Consider the following 23,945-nt stretch of genomic DNA (forward strand, 5'->3'; position numbering starts at 1 on the left):
AATGAACAAGCAGTTCTCAAACAAAGGCAAGCTACTAACCACATGAAAAAAACGTTACTAATCACTAATATGAGATGCACAAATTAGACCGACTCTGTAGCTCCTCTCAAGCCTATCAGATTGGCAAAGATGACAAAAAAGAAAAATGATAGTTGTTAGAGAGAAAGCTATGGGAAGACGGGCACACTAAACGAACTGTAAATATAGGTGTAAAGTGGTCCAATTAATCTCAAAATTAATTTGGAACTGTATCCCGAACTTTGGCCCATTAATACCATTGCTAAGCTTATTCTCTAAAGAAGTCAAAGAGAGACTGAAAGGACCCATAAATATTTTTTGTACAACTTTTTGTTGTAGTAAGGAATTAAATACATCAACTGGTGAATGGCCAAACAAATTATACTACAGGAATATAATGGAATGTTACTGTGTAATATGAAATTATTATAGTGATGGATTCAGAGAAAGCCAGGAGGACTTCTGAATGATGCTGAATGGGAACCAAGGTGGCAGAGAAAAGACAGGGACTCACTTGAGTTCTCCCCAAAACACCCCCAAACAACTCTAAATAATTCCTCAAAACAAATTCTAGAGCAGCAAAACCCACAAAAGGACTGACTGAAACAATTTTCCAGCCCAAGATAATTTAAAAGGTTGGCAGGAAAGGTCTGTTGCACCTGGGTGCAAATAGAGCACAGTCCAGCACAGGCCCCACCCCAGCAAATCATCAGCAGGCCTTGGGGGCAACTGCATTAGTATCAGCAGTGGCAGTTTCCAGACCTCTCAGCCTACAGAAGGTAAGGGCACCAAACAACTGCACAGAAGGAGATTACAAGGGTCCCTTTGCTGGCATTGCCCATACTTGGATCTAGGTCCCAGTCCATGGTGGCAGTCCCAGGGCAAGCCGGAGCACTAGTACACCAGAACTTGTGGCCACAGTGAACCTGGGACCCTCATAACAGTACCAGGGTGGAAAAGAGCGTCTGTGGTCACTCACAGGCCAGACCACAGGCCAGAAGAGTAGTAAACACACCTCTCCCTAGATCATCCCACCTTGGAAGAACTGAAACTTACTGGTCCCCAGAATTATCTCTGAAAACAGCTGCACAAAAAACCTGCACAAAAAGCCTGAAACTTGGGGCAGTGCCCCCTCCACTCTGAAAGTAGGGCCCCACTTTAGCATAGTTAAAAGTCAAGAAATAGGCTGGAAAAATGAATAAACAGCAGAAAAAGAGCCTGACTATAGAAAGTTACTATGGTGGCAGGGAAGATCAAAACACAAACTCAGAAGAAGACGACAAAGTCAAAATTGCTACATCCAAGCCCTCAGAAAAAAACATGAATTGGGGCAGCTAGGTGACGCCTATATAGAACCGGCCCAGGAGTCAGGAGGACCTGAGTTCAAATCTGGCCTCAGACACTCGACACTTACTAGCTGTGTGACCTTGGGCAAATCATTTAACCCCAATTGCCTTGCCTTCCCCCTCTAAAAAAAAATAATATGAATTGGTCTTAGGCCATGGAAAAGCTCAAAAAGGATTTTAAAAATCAAGTAAGAGAGGCAGAGGAAAAATTGGGAAGACAAATGAGTGATGCAAGAAAATCATGAAAGAAGAGTCAACAGCTTGATAAAAGGAGGCACAAAAAAAATTCTGTAGAAAATAACACTTTAAAAAACAGAATAGGCCAAATGGTTAAAGAAGCACAAAAATCTAATGAAGAGAAGAATGCCTTGAAAAGCAGAATTGGCTAAATGGGAAAAGAAATACAAACACTCAATGAAGAAAATAATTCCTTAAAAATTAGAACTGAGGAAGAGGAGATAAGAAACAATAAAACAAAACCAAAAGAATGAAAAAATGGAAGAAAATGTGAAATATTTCATTGGAAAAAATAACTGACCTGGAAAACAGATACAGGAGAGATAATATAAGAATTATTGGACTACCTGAAAGCCATGATCAAAATAAGAAGCCAGACATTATCTTTCAAGAAATTATCAAGGAAAACTCCTGATATTCTAGAGCCAGAGGGTAAAATAAGTAATTGAAAGAATCCACCAATCACCTCCTGAAAGAGATCCCAAAATGAAAACTGCCATGAATATTATAATCAAACTCCAGAACTCCCAAGTCAAAGAAAAAATATGGCAAGCAGCCAAAAAAAGAAGAAATTCAAATATAGTGAAGCCACAATCAGGAAAAGATTTAGTATTTTTCTACATTAAAAGATCAGAGGGCTTGGAATATGATGTTCCAGAGGGCAAAAGAGCTAGGATTATAACTAAGAATCACCTACCCAGCAAAACTGAATATAATCCTTCAGGGGGAAAATTGATATTCAATGAAATAGAGGACTTTCAGGCATTCCTGATGAAAAGACCAGAGATGAACAGAAAATGTGACTTTCAAAAACAAGACTCAAGAGAAGCATAAAAAGGTAAACAGGAAAGAGAAATCATAAGGGATTCAATAAGGTTAAGTTATTTATATTCCTACATGGGGCAATGATATCTGTAACTCCTAAAAACTTTCTCATTATTATGGCAATTAGCAGTATACATAGACAGATGGAACAGGTGTGAGTTGAATATGATGGGATAATTATCTAAAAAAAATAAAATTAAGGGGTGAGAAGGAGGAATGCAGTGGGAGAAAGGGAAAATAGAGGTAGAATAAGGCAAATTATCTGACATAAAACAGCTTTTACAGTGGAGGGGAAGACAGGAGAGGTGGGGGGAAAGTGCCTGAACCTTACTCTCATTGGAATTGGCTCAAAGAAAGAATAACACCCACACTCAGTTGGGTATGGAAATCTATCTTACCCTACAGCAGGCCTGTACAGCATACAGACTGTGGGCCACTCATAGCCTGCCACAGGATTTCGGATGGCTCTCGAAAAATGTAGAGAACGTAAAAGAAAGTAAAGATGTAACGAGTGATTTGTTGGTGTCCCAGTTAGTCCACCTTCCATTAGTCACTATTGCGGCTATCTGTCATGTTACTTGGCAGGTGGGTTGCCACTGTGCAATGTCTCCACTATTTGTCACAGGACCTGCAGCAACCAACTATCATCAGTCTGTGTCTAGTCTGAGAGGAACAAGAGTTGTATCTTTTCACTGTGTTGTCGGTTGTTACTGGAACATGGACAGAGTGAGTGCAGCCACGTGCCAACACAGCTGATGATGAGCAGAAGCAACTCAAGGGCTTCTTCCCCTCCCTCGCTGCACAACTGCACCCAAGGTACATGAGCATCTGGTGTTCTCTCCAAGGTCAGACACTCAGTTCAGTATTTCTTTGTATGTGAGCAGTTGCTGTGGAGATATTTTGATTCTAATATTAAAGTTTTGGGGATAATTTTGTAAAATGGGTGCTAAAAAGAAATGGAAGACCAAATCAGAACACAGAGTGTTTAATCCAGAGTGGACAAATAGATACTTGTCTACTTACACGAGAGACGAAATATTGAGCCTTGTTTACTGAGACGTAATAGCCTTTCTGAAGGAATACAATCTTTGTTACCATTTTGAATCAAAACATTCTGACTTAAGCAAATTGGACGCCAACGAAAAACAAATTAAAGCGTCCAAATTGCTGAAAAATTTCAGTGGGGAACGATGGTTTTTCAAGAAAGTAAACTCAAAAAATGAGGCTGCTACTAAGGTTAGTCTTCAGATTTCTAGAGAAATTGCTGCTGCTAGGAAGTCTTTTACTGAAGGTGACTTCATAAAGAAGCATTTGCTGATTGCAGTTTCTGGATTATGTACCATTAAAAAAAAGTGTTTTTAAAAATATAAATTTGTCTCATATGAACATGCAATGAGGAGTAGCTGATGATAAATTGATTGCTGACAAGAAGTGTAATATGTCGCATAAACTAAATGTAAACAGTAAGAAAACCTGAAAAATGTATTAAAACTTCTACTGCTAGCAAAGTAATTTTTTAACATTAATGTGATTTCATGATAAATAAAAATCTTAAATAAGTGTAATTAATTGATATTAATTGAAATTTCCCTTTTTTTTTAAATAAGGCTTATTTGCAAAATATTTTGATCATTAATTACACCTTTACTTGGAAAGTGAGACACTAAAAACCTAGCTTCGGCCCAAAAAAGTTTAGCTTATTTTAATTTTGGCCCTTACCTACTGCCAGGTTGTGCAGGTCTGCCCTACAAGGAAAGTAGGAGGGGAAGGGAATAAGAGAAGGAGCCAGGGACTGGGAGGGGTGGAGTTGGGGGACAGCAGGCGAGAAAAAAGAGGACAGATTGAGAATTAGGGAAGGTAAAAGTCAGAAGCAAAACACTTTTGACAGTGGACAGGGTGAAAGGAGAGAGAGAGTAGGATAAAGAGGGGAAAAACAGGATGAAGGGAAATACATAGTCATAACTGTAAAAAAAAATGTACAGTAAGTTTCTCTGATAAAGACCCTATTTCTCAAATATACATACACACAGAACTGAGTCAAATTTATAGAAATAAGAGCCATTCCTCAATTGATAGATGGTCAAAGGATATGAACAGGTAGTTTTCATATGAAGTAATCAAAGCTCTTTATAGTCATATGAAAAATGCTCTAAATCACTACTGATTAGAAAATGCAAATTAAAACAACTCTGAGTTACCTATCTTAAGCAGCCTCACTCAAGGCTATATAGCTTTACCTGACAAGTACATCCTGTCCATTAATATAAACATATACAGTTGATCACATGCTCACTGTCTTTCAATGCCTCCTATCTTGAAACAGGAAGGTTCAATTTAAACAAAAAAAAAAAGAACGGTTAGACTCTCTTTGCTGCTGCCCTGGCCTTTCTTCCTTGTGCCCCTGTCACATCCTAATTCAGACTGGGGATTTAACAGTATTGCTCCAACTGGATGTTACCTTCAGCTCAGGGTAGCTGAGCACCACTAGAGAGGCACAGGCTCTGACATCATCCCCTTTAATGAAGGATATATCAACACCCCCGACCCGAAGCAGACCAGCAAAATCTGAATCCCTCTGCCAAGCTTCTGTATCCCAGTCAATGACACTGGCCTTCAGGTGTGCTTGCTCCCTGTGGGGTTTAAAGAAGAGAAGCAATCAAACTAGATCCACAGGCCATATTCCTCAGTCTCGTACAATAAGGATAGAAAAATCTCCCATCCATGTTCATTCATCTAAGGATCCCTGCTTTCAGCCTAACAGTCCCTAACTTGTGTCCAGGACTAGGAATGAAACTTTTAAGAAGAGTCTTAGATGCATTCCTTTGATAATTCTTCCTCCTGCTTGAATGCTAACTCCACCTCTTTCACCTACCACCACCCCTCCCCTGTTCAGCACCCCTATATTCCCCCATTAGAATATAAGCTTGAGGGTAGGTACTATTTTGCTAGGTTGTCTTTGTATCCTCAGAGTTTAGTACAGCACCTGGTACACAGAAACTACTTAATAAATGCTTTATTCATACATCTACCCTTTACTGCACAAGGATAAGGACTGGACCTAAGATTTTACCGGTGCTAGGAACTCCCAGGTGAAAAAACTCCCTCTGCTAATACAGACATGCATCGCTGAACATGGAGTCAGGAAGACCCTCATAGCTGAGTGACCTTGGACAAATTCCTTGTGTTTGCTTAGGAGGCAGCTAGCTGGCTTAGGGGATAAATCCCTGGGCCTGGAGTCTGGAAAACCCGAGTTCAAAGGCAGCCTCCAGCACTTGACTGAGCAAGTCACTTAAGAAGGAAATGGCAAACCATTCCAGCATCTGTAGACAGAAAACCCCACGGACAGACGGTATGGTCCACGGGGTGATGTGGAGTCAGACATGACTGATCAGCTCCCTCATTAGATTAGAGCTCCTTGAGGGCAGGGGCTGACTTTTGTCCTTTTTTTGGATTCACAGCCCTTAGCACGGGGGCTGACACACAGTAGGTGCTTAATAAAGATTTATTGACTGACGGAGGCAGAGTCACAAGGATGCTGCGTGGCCTCTCCATATATAAGTATTGTGTGTCTATACACATACATGTGTCTATATATGTACGTGTTCATTTGTAAATCTTACGTAGTGTATGTGGCTCTTTATTAAACTGTGTACGTGTACAGACGCACTCGTGTATGCGTTAGTTTCCTTCCGGCTCTAGGCATCTAAGAACCTTAACTGTCCCAGTCTATTGCAGGGCATCTTCAGGCCCGACATATCACACCCCTTATTTCCTGAGTTGGGGGAGGGGCCTACAAGGGGCCTGCTCTTTGGGGAACGTGGGTTGATACAGGGGATAGAGAAACTGGACCCGGAGTCAGGAAGACCTGAGCTCCAGAAATTCAGCCTCAGACTCTTAAGCTGGCCACGTGGACAAGGCACTTTCCTTCTCTTGGCCTGTTTCCTCACCTGCAAAAATGGGGCTAATGATAGTACCTTCTTCCCAGGGTCGTAATAAAATGAGATGTTTGCATAAGCACCATACGTACTATTACTATTATCGTTATTATTATTAGGGGCAAATTCGGCCACGCTGGATGTCGGAACCCCCTTCCCTTCTCTGCTAAGTCCTGCTCCAAATACAGGAGGGTAAAGAGGCTCAGAGACTCCAGCATGGACCGGGACTCGAGGACACGCCCCCTGGGGCCCAGCCCGCGCCTCCGCAGCCGAGGCGGCCAGAGCCAGCGCATGCGCGCAGAGGCGATGCGGCAGAGGGAGGAGAAGGGACGCCTGAGGAGTCGGCCTAGGCTGGCTAGTCTGGCTGGGTTTCAATGGAATCCGAGAGATGGGAAGCGTTTGTCGGGGAGGTGATTCCGCCCTTCCCTATCAGGATCGTTACCGTTCCCAGCAGGACAGAGTCTCCTGCAGCGGCGGCCCAGGGGCCTCGTGGGCCATGGTCCGACTTCCCCGTCCCTTTCGGAGACGTCTCTTTCAGGGGCAGCTGGGCACGGTGCGCCCCAGGTGTCTTTCCCCGGAAGGAAAGCCCCGTGTCCCAGGGCTCCTTGCGCAGACGGGCTCGCACCCGCGAGTGCAGGCTGTCAGCTCCCCGGCCAGTCCCACCCCGTTAACCTCGCGGGCCCGTCTCGTCACGTGGCGTGCGGAACTCGAAGCGGGGCGGGGGAGAGCGGCGGGGGTGGTCACGGCGGCGCCTCCCGGAGTCCCTGGGCTGGGCCGGCCCCGCCCCTCTACTTCCGCCCTTCTGTCTTTTGTGGCAGTCGGCCCCTCCCTGGAACTTTCGAAAGCGAATATTGCTTCCAGGTGCCCGTTTCTCCTTTTTTTTTTTCTTTGTCTTGTTCCCGTCCATCTTTTTGTAAGCCGAGACTGGCTTTGCTTTTGTATTTATATCCCCAGCTCTCCCTCCTTCCTCCCCCATCCCTCCCTCTCCTTCCCCTTCTCTCCCTTTATGTTTCCATCTCTCTCCTTTCTGTCTTCCATCCGTTCTACCGTGTAGCTAACCAGTCGGTATATATTGGTATCGATTAATTTTATATTTACGTTGTATGGGTTTGGGGTAGTTTTTTTTTTAAATAAAAGTTTATGAATTTTTTTTTAACATCACCAGATTTTTTTTCCCCGGTAACCCTCCTCCGCGCTCCCAGAGTCGTCCCACCCGTATAACGCTACTGCTGCGTGTATTTTTATGTAAGCGTTTCTTGTCTTCCCCATTACAGCGTAAGCTCCTTTCAAGTAAGAGTGGTTTCATTCTTTTTACTTGTCAGTCAATAAGCATTTATTAAGCACCTTCTACGTGCCAGGCAGTGTGCTAAGGTATGGGGATACAAAGGAAAACAAAAGATAAGCCCCTGCTATCAAGGAAACTCAAACAGGGAGGAGGGTGTGGGTAGAAAAGCAACATGGAAACTATGTATCAGGTTATATACGGGATACATTGTGAAATAATCACAAGAAAGACATTAAGATGATGGGGACTCTGAAAAGGCAGCACCTAACGTAGCGCCCTGCACATAGTAGGCACTTAATAAATACTATTTAGTTTTCTGATTCTTGTTATTGGTCTGTTCAAGAAGAGGACCAATGACATCATAAGGGTGATGTCTTGACCTGCCTGTGAGTTGCACATAAATGAGGCAGAGCTTCGAAGTGCTCAGCCTCCATCTCTCCTTCATGGTCCGATGGAAGGAGCCTTCTTCCTGGAGTTGATGGACCTGCTTACTGTCTGATCTTCGACAAATTATTTACCCTTCTAGCAGCTTAATTTTCTCATCTATAAAATGAGAGGGTTAGATTACATCAAGGAGTGTTAAGCTTTTTTTGCATCACTGTGGTCTGTTGCCTATATTCATAATGGAAGGAAATGATAGATTTCAATTAGAAGTTAGTAAAAATAAAGGTGTAATTAGTTTCCTGTCAAAGTTCACTGGACACCACAAAATCTATCCAGGAGGTCCTCAAGTTTGGAACACCTGAACTAGATGGCCTCTAAGATCATTTTCAGCTCTAGATACTATGGTCCTAATGGGTTTGCAGGGGACACCACAAGCCCAATCACTAACCAGATTCCTCCTTATTGGCCTCATTACAGAGGGAAAGAAGCAAAAGGGCCTCTAAAATACAAAAGAGGCCTTTTCTGATGCTTCTACTTCCACCACTCCATTCCAATATTATTTATTTTGTGTGTATTTTCTATAATCTATAATTACATGCACCATCACCTGTAAAAATGGAAGCTCTTGGGGGACAGGGCCTATTTTCAGTTCTATCCAGTGCTGTGTCAGGTATTTAGGCACTCAAATATGTGAATAAGAGCTTCCAGAGGAAGCAGACCAGAATGGGGGGACTAGGAACTATGCTATAGGGGATCAGTCTCTCAACAATCATTAGCCTACTGAGTCAGTATTAGGTGATGGGCTATCTGCCTTACCGGAGGGTAGAATTAGAAGCAATGAATATAGCTGTCCAGAAGTGGAATTCAACACCTTGTTGGGGTTGGCAGTAGACAGAGCCATGGATAATGAGCTTCCATCAGTGAAGCTCTTTAGGCAGAGAGTATCCATAGTTCATTGTTAGAGATGTTATAGAAGTTCTTACTTGTGTTTAAATTGGACTAGATGAAATTAGGAAATACCTACGACTAAATCTTGTCTGATACTAGTTGCATGACTGTGTGTTGCTTGACCTCTGAGCCTCAGTTTCCCTATCTGCAAAATGAGAATAACCACAATGACTGGTTGTTGTGAAAATCAGGTGTAAAGTGTTTTACAACCCTTAAAGTCCTATATAATTGTCAGCTATTAAGACTTCTAAGATTCCTGAGAATCTTTAATTTGAAGATTCTATACATATGGCAGGCAGATACTTGTGGTGGTTTCAAACTGTTGAATCGTTGGCCCCAGAGGTATATTGGACAACCTTCCCATACCTACTGACTCTGACCTCCCCACACACAAACCAAATTTTTTAAAAATTGAGATAAAGTAGGGCCCTCTTCTGTGTTTTAGCTAGTGTTTTAGCTCTTTCCCCTCTGTCCTCACCCTGCTTTTTCCTTTTTTTTTTTTGGTCCCACCATGGATTTTTGCTATGTTCAAGTAGGAGTAGGGTACTCTCGTATGATATCAAAAGTCCTGAGTTGTCAGGTTTTGCTCTGAGATACTTTGGTATGGAACAAATTAACTTTCTTTCTTTGTACTTGTTTTTCCCAACTGTAAACCAGGAATTAATAGTCATACTACAGCAGGGGTTAGTTAATTAATGACTTAGGGAAGTGTTTAGAAAATACAAAATGCAATATAAATGCTAATTATAATTAGGGTGGATTATATACAGCCATCCAGTTTTCTCCTCCGTGTCTGTAACACTCTTAAGGCTCAGCATATGAAGCAATCTCATACTTGCAGCTTAGTGTCAAAAGAACATTGCATATTTATAAGGGCTCCTTAAGTGATACTGGACTTATGTGCTATAACTACTCAGCAGAGACTGTTGAGCTTACATTATCTCCAGAGTAGCTGTTTACAGCTGGAAATTTGTTTCCAACCTGAAGTTGCCTGGATTTTCCTTTTAAAATAATAAGAGGTGAAATACCTCATGGCTGTCAGCTAACAAATCAACAAATGCCATTACCCATAATGTGAACTAAATAATTCATACACAACTTTCATAAAAAGGAAAAGGGGAAATGAACTTCTTTGAAGATTTGCCACATAACTCCTGCCCTGACTGCTGTCCCTCTTAGGGCAAAGTATAAAGAACTATTTACTTCTGGAGGCAATATACAACTTGGGCTGATATAAAATAGATTTGGGACTGAGTGACATAGCATTAACTTGGAGAGAAAAAAGAACCATCATTTGTATCCAACAAAAATAAGAAAGCACAATGGGAATTCTAAAAAAGAACTGACAACCACACGGCTCTTGTAGTATAAGTCAAAGGTAAAAGGCTCCCAGAAATACGAGTTATTTGTGGCCTTGGCAGTCTTATATAGTCTCCTCTCTAAGAGCCTCCTTTCCCTAGTCTGGCTTCAAAGAAGGCAAATTTCCATTAAGAGTTAGGAGCCCACAACCCATCTAGTGATAGCAATCAACCAACTAGGCAGTATCTTGTAGTGAGTGTCAAGAGCCCTAGATTTGGAGTGCACCTGAATTCTGATTTAGTATTTATAGACTGTAACCATAGGCAAATCAAACCCCTCAGGGCCTGTTTTCTCATACCTACGATAAGGAATGAGGGGCTCACTGTATTAATGCTAAGGTTCTTTCCAATTCTCACTCAAGTCATCCTATCTATTAAACACTTGCTCTATGCTGAGCACAGTGCTAAGGGCACTAAGAGCCAAAGAAAAAATATATATATGACTCCAAGGAGCTGAGTCTAGTTAATGTCTGATACAAAACCTAAATAATTCAATGCTGAACTGTTTAATAGGGTATTTATATGGCTCATTGGATAAAGTACCAGGCCTGGAGGCAAGAAGAGGCATCTTCCTGAGTTCAAATCTGGCTTCAAACACTTAATAACTATGTGACCCTGGGCAAGTCACTTAATTCTGTTTGCCTCAGTTTCTTCATCTGTAAAATGAGCTGGAGAAGAAAATGACAAACCACAAACTAGCATCTTTGCCAAGAAACCACAAATGGGGTCATGAAAAGTTGGACATGACTAAAACAACAACCTACTATTTAATGGTAAGTTTCACAGGAATTTAGGGAAAGGGAAAGCTCACTAGGCTGAAGTGGTTAGAGGCTGCTCAAGGAGATAGATGGCTTGAGCCAGATCATCAAGGATCAGTAGGACTTGAAAAGGTGAAAGGAGCCAGTTTCCCAATGAAAATAACAGAATTCGCTATTTCACAAAAACTTCTGGGAAAATTGGAAAATGGTAGGGCAGAAACTGGGCATAGACCAATATCTTACACCCTATACCAAAATAAAGTTAAAACGGGTTCATGATTTAGGAATAAAGGCTGATACTATAAGCAATTTGGGAGAGCAAGGAATAGTTTACCTATCAGATTTATGGAAAAGAAAAGAATTCATGACACAACAAGAAATAGAAAGCATTATAAAATGCAAAATAGATAATTTTGATTATGTTAAATTGAAATGTTTCTGTATAAAAAAAGCCAATGCAACAAAGATTAGGAGGGAAGCAGAAAACTGGGAGAAAATCTTTACAACTAGTGTCTCTGATAAAGGCCTCATCTCTAAAATATACTGGGAACTGAGCCAAATTTATAGGAATACAAGTCATTTCCCAATTGAGAAATGGTCAAAGGATATGAACACACAGTTTCAGAGGAAGAAATTAAAGATATCTATAGGTATATGAAAAAATGCTCTAAATCACTATTGATTGCAAATCAAAACAACTCTCAGGTACCACTTCTCTCCTGTCAGATTGGCTAAAATGACAAAACAGGAAAATGATAAATGCTGGAGAGGATGTGGGAAAATTGGAACATTGTTACATTGCTGGTGGAGTTGTGAACTGATCCAGCCATTCTGGAGAGCAATTTGGAACTATGCCCAAAGGACTATAAAAATGTTCATACCCTTTGACCCAGCAATACCACTTCTAGGGTTGTGTCCCAAAGAGATCACACAAGTGGGAAAAGGACCCATATGTACAAAAATATTTATAGCAGCTCTTTTTGTAGCAGCCAAGAATTACAAACCAAGGGGATCCCCATCAATTGGGGAATGGCTGAACAAGTTGTGGTATATAAAGGTAATGGAATATTATTGTGCTATAAGAAATGGGGATGATACAGACTTCATAATAACATGGAAAAACCTACACAATAGCGGAGCAGAACCAGGAGAACATTATACACAACCACAGATATATGGATTCTGTGATGACTAACTCGCTCTTCTCAGCAATACAAGGTGCAAAGACAACTCCAAAGGACTCACAATGGAGGGTGCTATCTACATCCAGAGAAAGAACTATGGAATCAGAATGTAGATTGAGGCATACTTTATGCTCGCCCTTTTTTTTCCCTTTGTTTTTTTTTCTCTTTTGTTATTGTTTTTGGGGGTATTTTTTGTTCTGCGTCTTCTTTCTCATGATTCATTCCATTGGTCATAATTCCTCTTTACAATTTGACTATTGTGTAAATAAGTTTAATGCGAAGTTATATGTAGAAGATATATCAGATTCCACGTCATCTTGGGGAGGGAGGGGGGGAGGGAGTGAAGAAAATCTGGAAATCAAAATCATGCAGAACACTGAGTATTGTAAACTAAAAATAAAAAAATCTCAAAAAAAAGAGAAAATAACAGCATGAAGAAAGTTATGGACATAAGAATTAAAACAGTATATATGGGCAACTGTAAGGAAGCTAGCTTGATAATCTGGGGTAAAGGAGAGGGCAACCACAAAGGTGAAATGACTGGAAACCAAGCCATAATCAACCAAATGACAAACATTTATGAAGCTATTATTTGCTAGGCATTGTACCAAAACTAAAATGAAACAGTCCTTACTTATGAGGAAACTTTAAGGGAGAGACAATTTGCACAAATGTAGGTATATACAAAACAAATACTAGGATACCTTAGAAGAGAAGTCACTAGTGGATAGGGGGAACAGGGAAGGGCTCCTAATAACTGGATATCCAAATGGGTTGACTTAAGAAGTGTTAAGTTCTCAATTAATGGAAACTGTTAAGAAACTAGATACAGCTTTGTCCACAGGTAAGGTGGAGGCAACCCTAACCATGTTCAGAAATGAGTTGGAATCAGGAATCCTTCCAATTCTGATTCCATGGAATCAGCAGGTGGTTTTGGAGTAGAATGAGAAACAGGGTAGGGCCATATTTCCAAGGTGAAACGATCTGGATTTAGGCTGGGGAGCAGGACAGCTACAAGATGAAGACTGTTAGCAAAATTAATCTCCACATGGTATGCACCATAATATTATATTCTATTAGAGCTGCTAGGTCCAACAAGGTCCAACCTCCTCACTTTCAGAAGAGGAAATAGTTCCAGAAAGCTGAAGATACCCAAGGCTCATATTTAGTAGCAGGCCTAAAATATAGGTCTTCTACCTCTAAGGTGCACTCTGTTCTTGTAAAGGCAATCAGTAAATGGGAAGATCTTTCCTGCCCATTTGAATAGACTTCAGGGTGGGCTCTCAAGGTCCTAGGGGGAGTGGCTAAGACCAGAGCCAATGGTAGGTGCCTGAGTTCTGGTCACTCAGATGATGTTCTAGTCAACGGGATGATGTCTGGCGACTATATAAAAGGAGAGAAAGCTTGGAGATTGAGACGTAGTGGAGCGAGGAGAAGGAGAAGCAGCGGCAGCGGCAGCAATGGAAGCAGCAGTGGCGGTAGCAGTGGTGGAAGCAGCAGCGGCGGCAGCAGGCACTACTAAAAGCAGGACTGACCCTTGTGCAGACCAGAGAGTGCTGAGCAAGGACTTGAGGGCAGTGGGTAATCTTCTTCCTGGAGGGTCCTAGCATTGGGGGGAAGCACCAGTATGGCTTGGCTTGCTCCCATAATATTTTTCTGTAACCTCCTAGTCACTACTGTGAGATGGGCATATTGGTTTTGGAAGGTTCTTGCCAGGATATCAAATTGGGGACACTGGTCCGTGGGTCTGCTATTTTGGAGCCTGAATAAATGCTTTAACTCCTCTGCCTTCTACTTATAGAATTTCTTATATCCTGCGAGTCTGGACCATTCAGCCACATTTATGATTTTCTTTGAAATCATGAATTCTGCCTTAATGATATATCTGGCGAAGAGGATGGGATTGCTAGGTATAAGATCTCTATTTAGAAGCAGAAGAACTTCAGAGGAAGAGTTGAATATCCCACGGTGGGAGAATGATTTTATTCCTCCCTAGCAAAGGAATGGGCTAAAACAGCTGGACTCTGTGAAAACTGGGAACCAAGGCTACAGAGAGGGGATCCTAGGGATTTGGAAAGATGTTTACAAGAGGTTAGAATTCAATCAGGGGCATCACTATCTAGGCAAAGCTGGATAGTGTTATCAGCCTACCAGCTAGTATATGAAAGATTGAGATTAAGTGAAAGAAATGGGGGCACTCCTATGCCATGGCAAGATAGGGAATCTCAGACAGCAGGAGAACAAATTGTTCCTCCAGAGTTTACTGACTCAAATGAGAATTTTTCCATTAATGTTGCTAGGAGCAACGGGAGGCCAAATAGGCCAAGAGTGCATTTCAACTCAGCCCAGGTCGAGCCTGACTGCCCGTTTTGTCTTTGCCATGTGGCAGGGGAAGGGAGTGGAGAGAAAATGAGACAATGTCAGGCTGAGGCACAAAACGCTACTAGAGTTCAGGATGTCCCTCGCATAGAGAATGAGAGATGGTCAAATACTCAGACAGACATTCATCCCATACAAATGAGGAGGACAGAAACCAAAGATAACAATTCAGTTATGAGGGAAATTCAGGAAGATTTTTCACAGCAAGAGATCACAGACATTTTGAGTAGATTCACCCAAAGAATGGGAGACCCATTAATATCTTGGTTGGTAAGACTCAGTGATCAAGGGGCCGGTGGAATATCAGTAGATAGGGTGGATTGTATAAGATTCATAGCTATCAGCCATGATCCTCTAGTTCAGCAAGCATTTAGGGAATATCATCAGCAAAGAGATGGTGATGGCAAGACTAATCTGTTGGCGTTAGCCGCTGAGGGATGTAATAAGAGATATGCTACTGATTCTATGTGGCCCGCTGAGAATAAACCTTGGTATTCGCTTAGAGAATGTATCATAAAACTAAAGGAGGAGGTAATGAAGACTGCTATCATGATGGGAACTGCAGACACATATTACAATGATCCCTTGGGAGTCCCTCATAGGAATTTAATACTCAGGACGCTCCTCCTGCTTATAAACACCTAATTTTGACTCTGTTACCTGGGGAAATAGGAAGCCTTCTTTCGGTGGTGATAGATAAGATTTCACAGTTAAGTGACTTAGGAGACTGGAGAAGGGGTAGATCTCTCTGAGAGAGGAGAGTGAATAGCCAGCAAATTTGGCACCAAAATAGAGTGACAAGAAAAGAAATGTTCACTGCTCTATTGAGAGCAGGGGTGGACTTTGAAATGATAGATGGCATTCCAAGCAATGAACTGTACAGAATGTACTGAGATAAAGGACTTGATAACATACAAAATAGGAAAATAAGAACTGCTTCTGTAGATGCTACAGACCCTGAACCCTCACACCCAAGTGAGTCATATGTTAGGGAATACTAGGAAAGAGGCCAAACCCCAGTCCACATTAAGGAAATACACAGGCTGGATTTCAGACCTCACATTAACTTGACCATATATTAGAAAAATGGGTCAAATAAGGTAACTAGGGCATTAATAGATACTGGGGCAGAGGCCACGCTTATCTATGGAAATCCGGACAAGTTCAGCCAAGGAACTCCTATTACCATCACAGAATTAGGAGGGACTGAAATATCAGCCAGACAAGTTAAATTGATGATGAAAATTGGACAGTTGCCCAAGAAAGAATATGCTGTGGTTATTGTGCTGATTCCCGAATACATCATTGGGATGGACATATTGAAGGGTATGACCTTGAATTTATCTGAAGGGAAATACCAATGTACTGTGAGGAAAATAGGCATTAATGCAGTCTTAGTGGGGAAAATCAAGATGGATCCAATCACTTTGCCCAAACCTTCTGAAGTAATTACTTTGAGGCAATATTGTGTGCCAGGTGGGCAAGATGAAATTGCCAGTACTATAAAAGAATGTGTTGAAATGGGAGTGTTAGTCCCTACAACTACCCAATGGAACAACCCTGTTTGGCCAGTTCAAAAGTCAGATGGAACGTGGAGGATGACAGTAGATTATAGACAGCTGAACAAAGTGGCTCCTCCCCTATATGCTACTGTTCCAGACACTGTTACTTTAATAGAGAGAATACAGAAACATGAAGGGACTTGGTATGCAGTTATTGATTTGGCCAAAGCCTTTTTTACGATCCCAGTAGACCCCAAGCAATGGGACCAGTTTGCTTTTACTTGGCAAGGCCAACATTATACATTTACATGCCTGACACAAGGATATCTTCATAGCCCAACTATTTGCCACAGGATTGTAGCTGAGCATTTAGATGAATTAAAGTTACCTGGTGTACAGCTTACCCACTACCTAGATGACATCATGATACAGGGAGAAAATATAAAAGAAGTGGGGAAGAGTTTGACATTATTAATTGACCATATGAAAAGCAAAAGATGGGAAATTAACCCTGTAAAGGTTCAAGGGCCAGCTCAAACTGTAAAATTTGGGGGGGATACAGTGGAACAAAGGACTGCAAGAAATTCTTCCACAAGCTTGACAAAAAATCCAGGATTTCCCCACCCTTACTAATAAGAGAGAGGCCCAAAATTTCATAGGGCTATTTGGTTATTGGAGACACCACATCCCACACTTGGGACAGATTTTGAAACCTTTGTATAAAGTCACCAGGAAGAAATACGAATTTGATTGGGGACTTGAACAAAGTAGAGCTTTTGAGGAAGCAAAGGCTGTTATACAATTAGCCCTGGATTTATGGCCTATGCAAAATGGGCCAGTGGAATTACAAGTGACTGTGCAAGATGACTATGCGAATTGGGAGTTTATGGCAAAAACAACAAAGCCAAAGTGTACCTTTAGGATTTTGGTCAAGGAAACTACCTTTGTCTGGAATGCAATATACACCTTTTGAGAAGCAGCTGTTAGCTGCATATTGGGCTTTGGTAAAAACTGAGCAACTGACTCTGGGTCATGAAGTGGTATTAAGGTCTGGAATTCTGATTATGATTTGAGTAATGAGTACCCCAGCTTCCCACAGAATTGGACATACACAAGAGGTGAGCACAATCAAATGGAAGTGGTATATTCAGAATAGGTTGAGAGCAGGCAAAAGTGGAGTTTCTGCTCTACATGAATCTGTGGCAAACATTGACACTGAGGTGAATGAAAAACACCCTGAACCTAAGCAACAGTTGGTACCATCCTTAGTGAAATGGAATAATGGATATGATGGACTAACCAAGGAACAGAAGAAACATGCTTGGTTTACTGATGGGACAGCAAAATATTTGGGACATAAGAGACATTGGAAAGCAGTGGCCTATAACCCCTGTACTAGGAGAACTCTGGAAAGTTCTGGGATAGGTGGAAGTAGCCAATATGTTGAACTGATGGCAGTACATCAAGCCATCAAGACAGAGAAAGGAGGACAGTGTCATATATTTACTGACTCATGGGCTAATGGGTTAGCTACATGGATGCCTATATGGAAGAATCAGAATTGGGAGATTCATGGCAAACAAGTTTGGGGTAAAGAGTTATGGGAAGACATATGGAATATGTCTCTGGTTACAAATTTGTCAGTTTTTCACATTGATGCTCACGTGACCCTGACCACACCAGAACGTGAGTACAATGTACATGCAGATCAGCTAGCAAAGATTGCTACTGAACGTATTGTCCCTACTCCAACCCCAACTGATGACCCAACCTTAGCAAAATGGGTCCACCAGACAGCCGGCCATTTAGGGGTCCAGGCCACCCATCGATGGGCACAGGATCAAGGTATTAGTATCTCTCATGCATTGTTAAAACAAATAACAGAGGAGTGTTGTATATGCCAATTAGAAAAAGAACAAACTGTTCCTAGGATAGTAACTGGAGAAATAGCGAGGGGAAAAGTACCAGCCCAGATTTGGCAGATAGATTATATTGGACCACTACCCCAAGATAAGGGATGTAAATATATATATATATATACACACACACACACACGTGTCAACACAGCGGCTTGTCCTTATAAGGATGCAACTCAGAAAAACACCTGTAAAACCCTAGATATTGTAAGTTTATACTATGGAATCCTGATGCAGATTCAAAGTGACAATGGGTCACATTTCAAGGGCAAAGAAATGAAAAACTATTGTGTGTTGAATAATATAGAATGGATATATCATATTTCATATTACCCACAAGCATCTGGGCTAATTGAAAGAATGGATTGTTGAAAGAACAGCTAAGAAAATTAAGCTCTAATAATTCGTATAGACATTGGAAGGATAATTTGTCTATTGCCTTATGTAATTTGAATAATAGGCCCTTAGGAGGGAGTATACCTCTAGCCAGAATGATGACCCCAAATCTGCAGATTAGAAGACAGCAAACACGTGAGATCCAAAATATTGAATTTTGGACTGTGAGGGAAGATGTCCCACCACCACACCCAGGAACACCTGGTTCAGCAGGATATGATTTACATTGTATAGAGAATTTTAGGTCAAAGTCTACTGGGCATTTCAAAGTAAAAGTCCCATAGACATCTCAAACTGAATATGTCTGAAGCAAAACTCATTAACCCTTATCTACTCATGTTCCAAACTTCCCTATTTCTACTGAAAGCACAGCTACTCTTCCATGCATCCTGACAGCCTAGATTCCTCACCCCACAAATCTAATCAGTTGCCACCTAATCAGTTCTACCTCCTCAGCACCTCAAGTCTATCCCCATCTCCCCATTCAGTCACCAGCCTAGTTCAACTCACCAATTCTTGCCTGGTCTAATCCATTAGCCATTTCATTAGTCTCTCTCTCCACCTCTTCCTAGTTTCCCTTAGTCTGTCCTTTACACCACTGCCAAAGTGATTTTCCTTAAGCACAGAACTACGCGACTCCCCTTCTGAGTAAACTCCAGTGATTCCCTATTATTCCTAGGATCAAATATGAATTCCACTTTAGCTTTTAAAGCCTTTTATAACCTGGCCCCAATATCTTTCCAGTCTTACTAGACACAGCCCTGAGTCTGCCATTATGCCAAACTGTGTTTCTCTGTGTTCCTCATGCATGACTGTTCATCTCCTATCTACTTGCCATCCCACATGCCTGAAATTCACTCCCTCACCTCTGTCCCTTAAAATTCTCTTTTCCTTCAAAGAGCAGCTCAATAACCACCTTCTATATGAAATTTTTTCTGATTCCCCCAACTCTTAGTGCCCTCCCTCTTTACCTTGTATTTATCTACTTTGTTTTTATTCCTTTTCCCCTTTAGGGGTAGAGGTATGTATATATTTGTGTATGTATTTGTTGTTACCCCTAATAGAATGTAGTGCCTTGAGAATGTTTCATTTTCTGTATTTATATTCTCAGTGCCAAGCAGAGTGCCTGCATAAGTCAGCACTTAATACCTGTTGACTGATCAGGGCCACACAATGAGCCCTGATGGATCCCACACAGAGGATCTAGGTCTAGCTCCTAGTCCAAAGCAATTTCCACTATACCTTCTTTGGCTCTCATCTCCTGACATTCTTCTTTTGGAGGGTTGAGAGATGAAAAATTTTCCCAACAATATTTTAAAATTTGAATGTGAATGACAGAACAAGTTCTGTGGGGATAAAATGATTTAGAACCAGAAGGAACCTTAGGATTGTCTGTAATGCAACCATTCCACTGTAAAAATGAGGAAACAGAAAAGTAGAGAGGCATGCTCAAAGCCATTCAAGCAGTTAGTGGCAGAGCCAAGATTCAAACTGAGATTTTTTGATTCCGAGTCCCTGGCTTTTTTCACCATAACCTGCTGCCTTCATTTTTAATGGAGGGGCAAATTTTATGGGTCATTTCAGTTACTATTCCCAACATAGCTAGTAGATTGCTTGATTTGCCTGTATTTCCTCTATCTTCTCTAAGGAATTTTCCACTAAAAACTGGAATCCTCCCAAGAATTCTAGTTACTTTCCATTTGCCACTGACAGGCACTCAGCTCCAAATGAGACGGAATCTTAATAGCAAAAAAAAATCAGGTTTATTAAAGCGGAAATAACAATTACAAGTCTGTTTCTGCCATGTGCTAGGTCAAGTGCACTTTCGTATGTACAATATGACTAAGCTAGGCAGGAAAGTTAAGGCTTTGGAAGAATAACAAAAAAAAAAACAAACATACAACCCTTCATAGAAAAGTCCTTCATAAAAATCAGAGGGGGTAGGAGGGGAATCCAACAAAAACGGTCTCTCAGGCTCCCACCTGACACCTGTAAACAAATGGCTGCAGCTAAGGCATGATACAAGTACAGGTAGGGACAGCACCAAGCTAAGAAACTGAAAACAGGTTCAGATGCTAATTGTGGCCTGAAGAATTAAAATTAATTCTATTTCAATTGAGGTATCAAGGTGGTTTCCACCCCAAAGTGAAGTTAAATGAATACATCCAGTGGGAAATTAGAGGTGCAGATAATCATGTTATATGGTCTTGGCATGGTTAGATCAGTAGATGGTCACTGCTTCCAAACGCATCACTACCACCAAATCTGGGTACTTTACTTGTGAATTCTGAATACCCCCATTATTCAAACATCCTTGAGACAGCGTTAAAACAATGAAAATCAGAAAATGAACTAAAAGTGGTGTTCCTGCTGCAGTTCTTTCCACCATTATTGAAGATGTATATTGTTAATCTTATTGAACTATCTTGACTAGTTCAGGATCTGAACTTAACTAAAAGATTACTTTAAAAAGTACACATTTTCCATTAACTCCAGAGTCATAACCTTAATTTCAATATTGCAAATAACATGTGGAGCTTCTAGAAATAGGAATTAGGGAAGAGAGCTCAGATAAGGAAAGCAGCACAACATCAGGGCTAATTTAATAGTCTTTCTTTCTTCTTTGCAAACTCTGGCTGGTTTGGTGCATTCCCTCAGCTAAAGCAACAGAAATAAGACCCAAAGAGATTTCATTCAAAGGAAGTTTAGGTTACTATACTGAATTCATTTGACACAGTTGCCAGAAAATTAAAAATTACTACCCACAGGGACTCAAACCTACCCCATCATGATCCAAGGTTAAGCTTTCATTTTTGGCTACTGCCAATTTGAACTTGGCTGTATTTTTATATCTGGAGGTCTGGTTCAGATTTTGTTTAGTCTTAAGGCACTCACAAAACATTCTGGACTGTTTTTCATTTGTAAGAAGATGATGAGGAAATAAACAGACTGTCATTAAATTAGTTAAATGGTAAAGTGGTCAGAAACTTCAGAGAAAGAGAAGAAAGCCACTTTCTTCTGTGAGTGCAGATGAAACATCTTGAAGTGGAAAAATGAACTGAAAAAGGACAAGTTTTTCCTTCTAGGTGTGTGGTAGTTGGGGGTAGCTGAGGTTTGAATTGGTGGGTGTGTGCTTTACTGATAAACAGGTTAAAAGGGCCAGAGGCATAAGATCTTATTCATCAGTACAAAGCTGTCAAGTCACTCTGCAACCTGTCTACTCCAGAATGTCAAGGAAGATGGCTTATTTCCAGTTTCAAGTCATTCTGAATTCAGACCTTCCTGCGAACAGTGCTCATAAGTGGATGTGAGTGGAGTTTTGGAATATACACATTCCCCTAACAGCTTAGCTCCAAGAGCATTGAAGGTTGCAAGCTTATGTGGCACATTTTGGTCCTGAATTTACTGCTGTGCCAAGTGTTTCTCTTCCAAGCACTCACAGAGGCAATAAACTGTCTGTTCCAACAAAATTCACTTCCTGGAGGAGGGAGACAAAGGGAAGTTTGCCTTTTTTCCAAAAGTCTCTTCCAAAGATAGTGCTACAAAAAGAAGTCTATGTAAGTCTGCGATCCTGTTTAAGGCCAGCAGCTGCTTTCCACACAGCAATACAATGGGAGAGAAGAATTTCTTCTGGGAACTGATATTCCACTTCTGCAGGGATTTCAGTCTTCTTGGTTTCCATGTAACTCACCAGTGTCTCTTTCAGGCTGGAAAACAGATGAAAGATGAAAAAAAAAAAAGAATTAAAAAATAGACTTGCAAACAGTTTAAAAGAAATTAATACTCTTACAAAATTTTCACCTGTCAATTCAATTCCAGACATTTATTAAATATCTACTAATGGGCAAGGCACCCTGCTTGGTGCTGGAGGGAGGGAAGAATAGGAGTAAGCTCTTCCTATAGACTGTGAACTCCTTGAGGCCAGGGACTGTCATCGGCCTTTTCTCTATCCCCAGCACTTAACACAGTGCCTGCCACGTAGTAGGCGCTTAATGAATGTTTACTGATTGATTGGTTATAGACCCTCTAGTCATTTAATGGGGGAGTCAAAGTTCTGATAGGGGAGTCTACATGCTACAGTCCTATATGCCAGGTAAGATAACTTTGTATTCAAAGCATATTGCTCTTCATGTGCATTTTTCTCTATCCCTCAATTAAGAGCTCACAAACATGAGCATCTGTGTAAGTGTCAGGTTAGACTCCTTTTCAAATAAACACCACTGATATAAAATATGAAAGTGCCAAACAAGCCCCATAGAATCCTATATGATGAAATCAGTGGGAGCCCATTTTAATGTGATTCTGGAAATAAATAATCATCACATAATCAAGGCAAGACCCCAAAAGACTGGGCTAATAAAAATGATTCATAGCATGAGATTCTGCAGGGTCTGTTTGGCTCGCTAATATTTCAGGGATTTGTATAAAGTCCTCTACAAAAACCTGATTCTTATACTTTCCTTTGGCATCTCTAGACATTTAAAGGTGATGCCTGAATTCCAAAGGACTCATGATAAAAAAAATGCTATCCACTTCCAAAGAGAGAACCGATGACATCTGAATGCAGATTGAAACATGCTTGTTTTTTACTTTCTTTATTTTTCTTGGGTTTTTTTGTCTGTCTTTTCTTTTGCAACATAGCTAATATAGAAATATATTTTGCATGATTTCAAATGTATAATCTATATCAAATCACTTGCCTTCTCAAGGAGGGAGGAAGGATGGGAGAAAGGGAGAGAATCTGGAACTCAACATTTTAAAAAAAGAATGTTAAAATTTTTTTACATGCAATTGGGAAATATTTAACAAAAGAAATAAAAATATATTTAAAAGATAAAAAAGGCTATGTCTGTCAGCAGAGTGTAAGCTCTGGTAGGTTGTACCAAGCTAGAAATGTCCCACTGACTAACTCTGTTGTTTAAGAAGCAGCCCAGTCAAGTGAGAGAGGCTCAACACGCTCATTTGACCTCACACTCAGGTTGGCCACTGGAATGAATTCTTTGGCCTTGGTGTAGTGGATAGTTTTATATCTGGGATCAAGAAGGTTTAAATCTTGCCTCAGACACTTACTAGCCATGTAACCACAAGTCTTAATCTCTCTAATCCTAGGTTTCCCCAACTATAAACTAAGGTTAATAAAAGCACATACCTCCTAGGATTGTAAGAATCAAGCAAAGTAATGTATATTAAAGTCTTGATAAACTTTAAATTACTATATAAATGTCAAAAAAAAAAAAAACTTCAGCAACCAACAAAAATACATGATAGCCCTCGGTTCTGTGCAGTCACTTTACACTTTGCCAATGGAGATGCTGATGGAAAAAGGGTTTAAGCTTAGACCATCTGTCAATATTAATTTACATAACTGTTTAGAGCCTAAACATGAGATCTTTGTCCAGTTACCAACAAGTTAATGCGAGTAGAGTAACTGAACCATATCAATGCTGACATTCTAGTTATAAATGAAACTAGAA

General features: G+C 40.8%; 2 protein-coding genes across 3 annotated transcripts in view; both read right to left on the reverse strand.

Moving 5' to 3' along the window:
* Window positions 1–7,037, reverse strand: part of ENDOV (endonuclease V) — a 71,050-nt gene extending 64,013 nt beyond the window's left edge. For both annotated transcript variants that reach the window (XM_036756910.1, XM_036756909.1), the window contains exons 1-2: window positions 6,804–7,037; window positions 4,885–5,056 (exon numbers count right to left, since the gene is read on the reverse strand). In XM_036756910.1, coding sequence (XP_036612805.1) covers window positions 4,885–5,056; window positions 6,804–6,859 — 228 coding nt within the window. In that variant the 5' untranslated portion in view covers window positions 6,860–7,037. The remainder of the gene's footprint in view (window positions 1–4,884; window positions 5,057–6,803) is intronic.
* A 13,178-nt stretch (window positions 7,038–20,215) lies between these two features.
* RNF213 (ring finger protein 213) overlaps window positions 20,216–23,945 on the reverse strand; it is a 183,170-nt gene continuing 179,440 nt past the window's right edge. The window contains exon 67 of the mRNA XM_036754786.1: window positions 20,216–22,178. Within this exon, the coding sequence (XP_036610681.1) occupies window positions 22,025–22,178 (154 nt within the window). The 3' untranslated portion in view covers window positions 20,216–22,024. The remainder of the gene's footprint in view (window positions 22,179–23,945) is intronic.

The sequence above is a fragment of the Trichosurus vulpecula genome, chromosome 4 (genome assembly GCF_011100635.1).
Source record: "Trichosurus vulpecula isolate mTriVul1 chromosome 4, mTriVul1.pri, whole genome shotgun sequence".
Lineage (NCBI taxonomy): Eukaryota > Metazoa > Chordata > Mammalia > Diprotodontia > Phalangeridae > Trichosurus > Trichosurus vulpecula.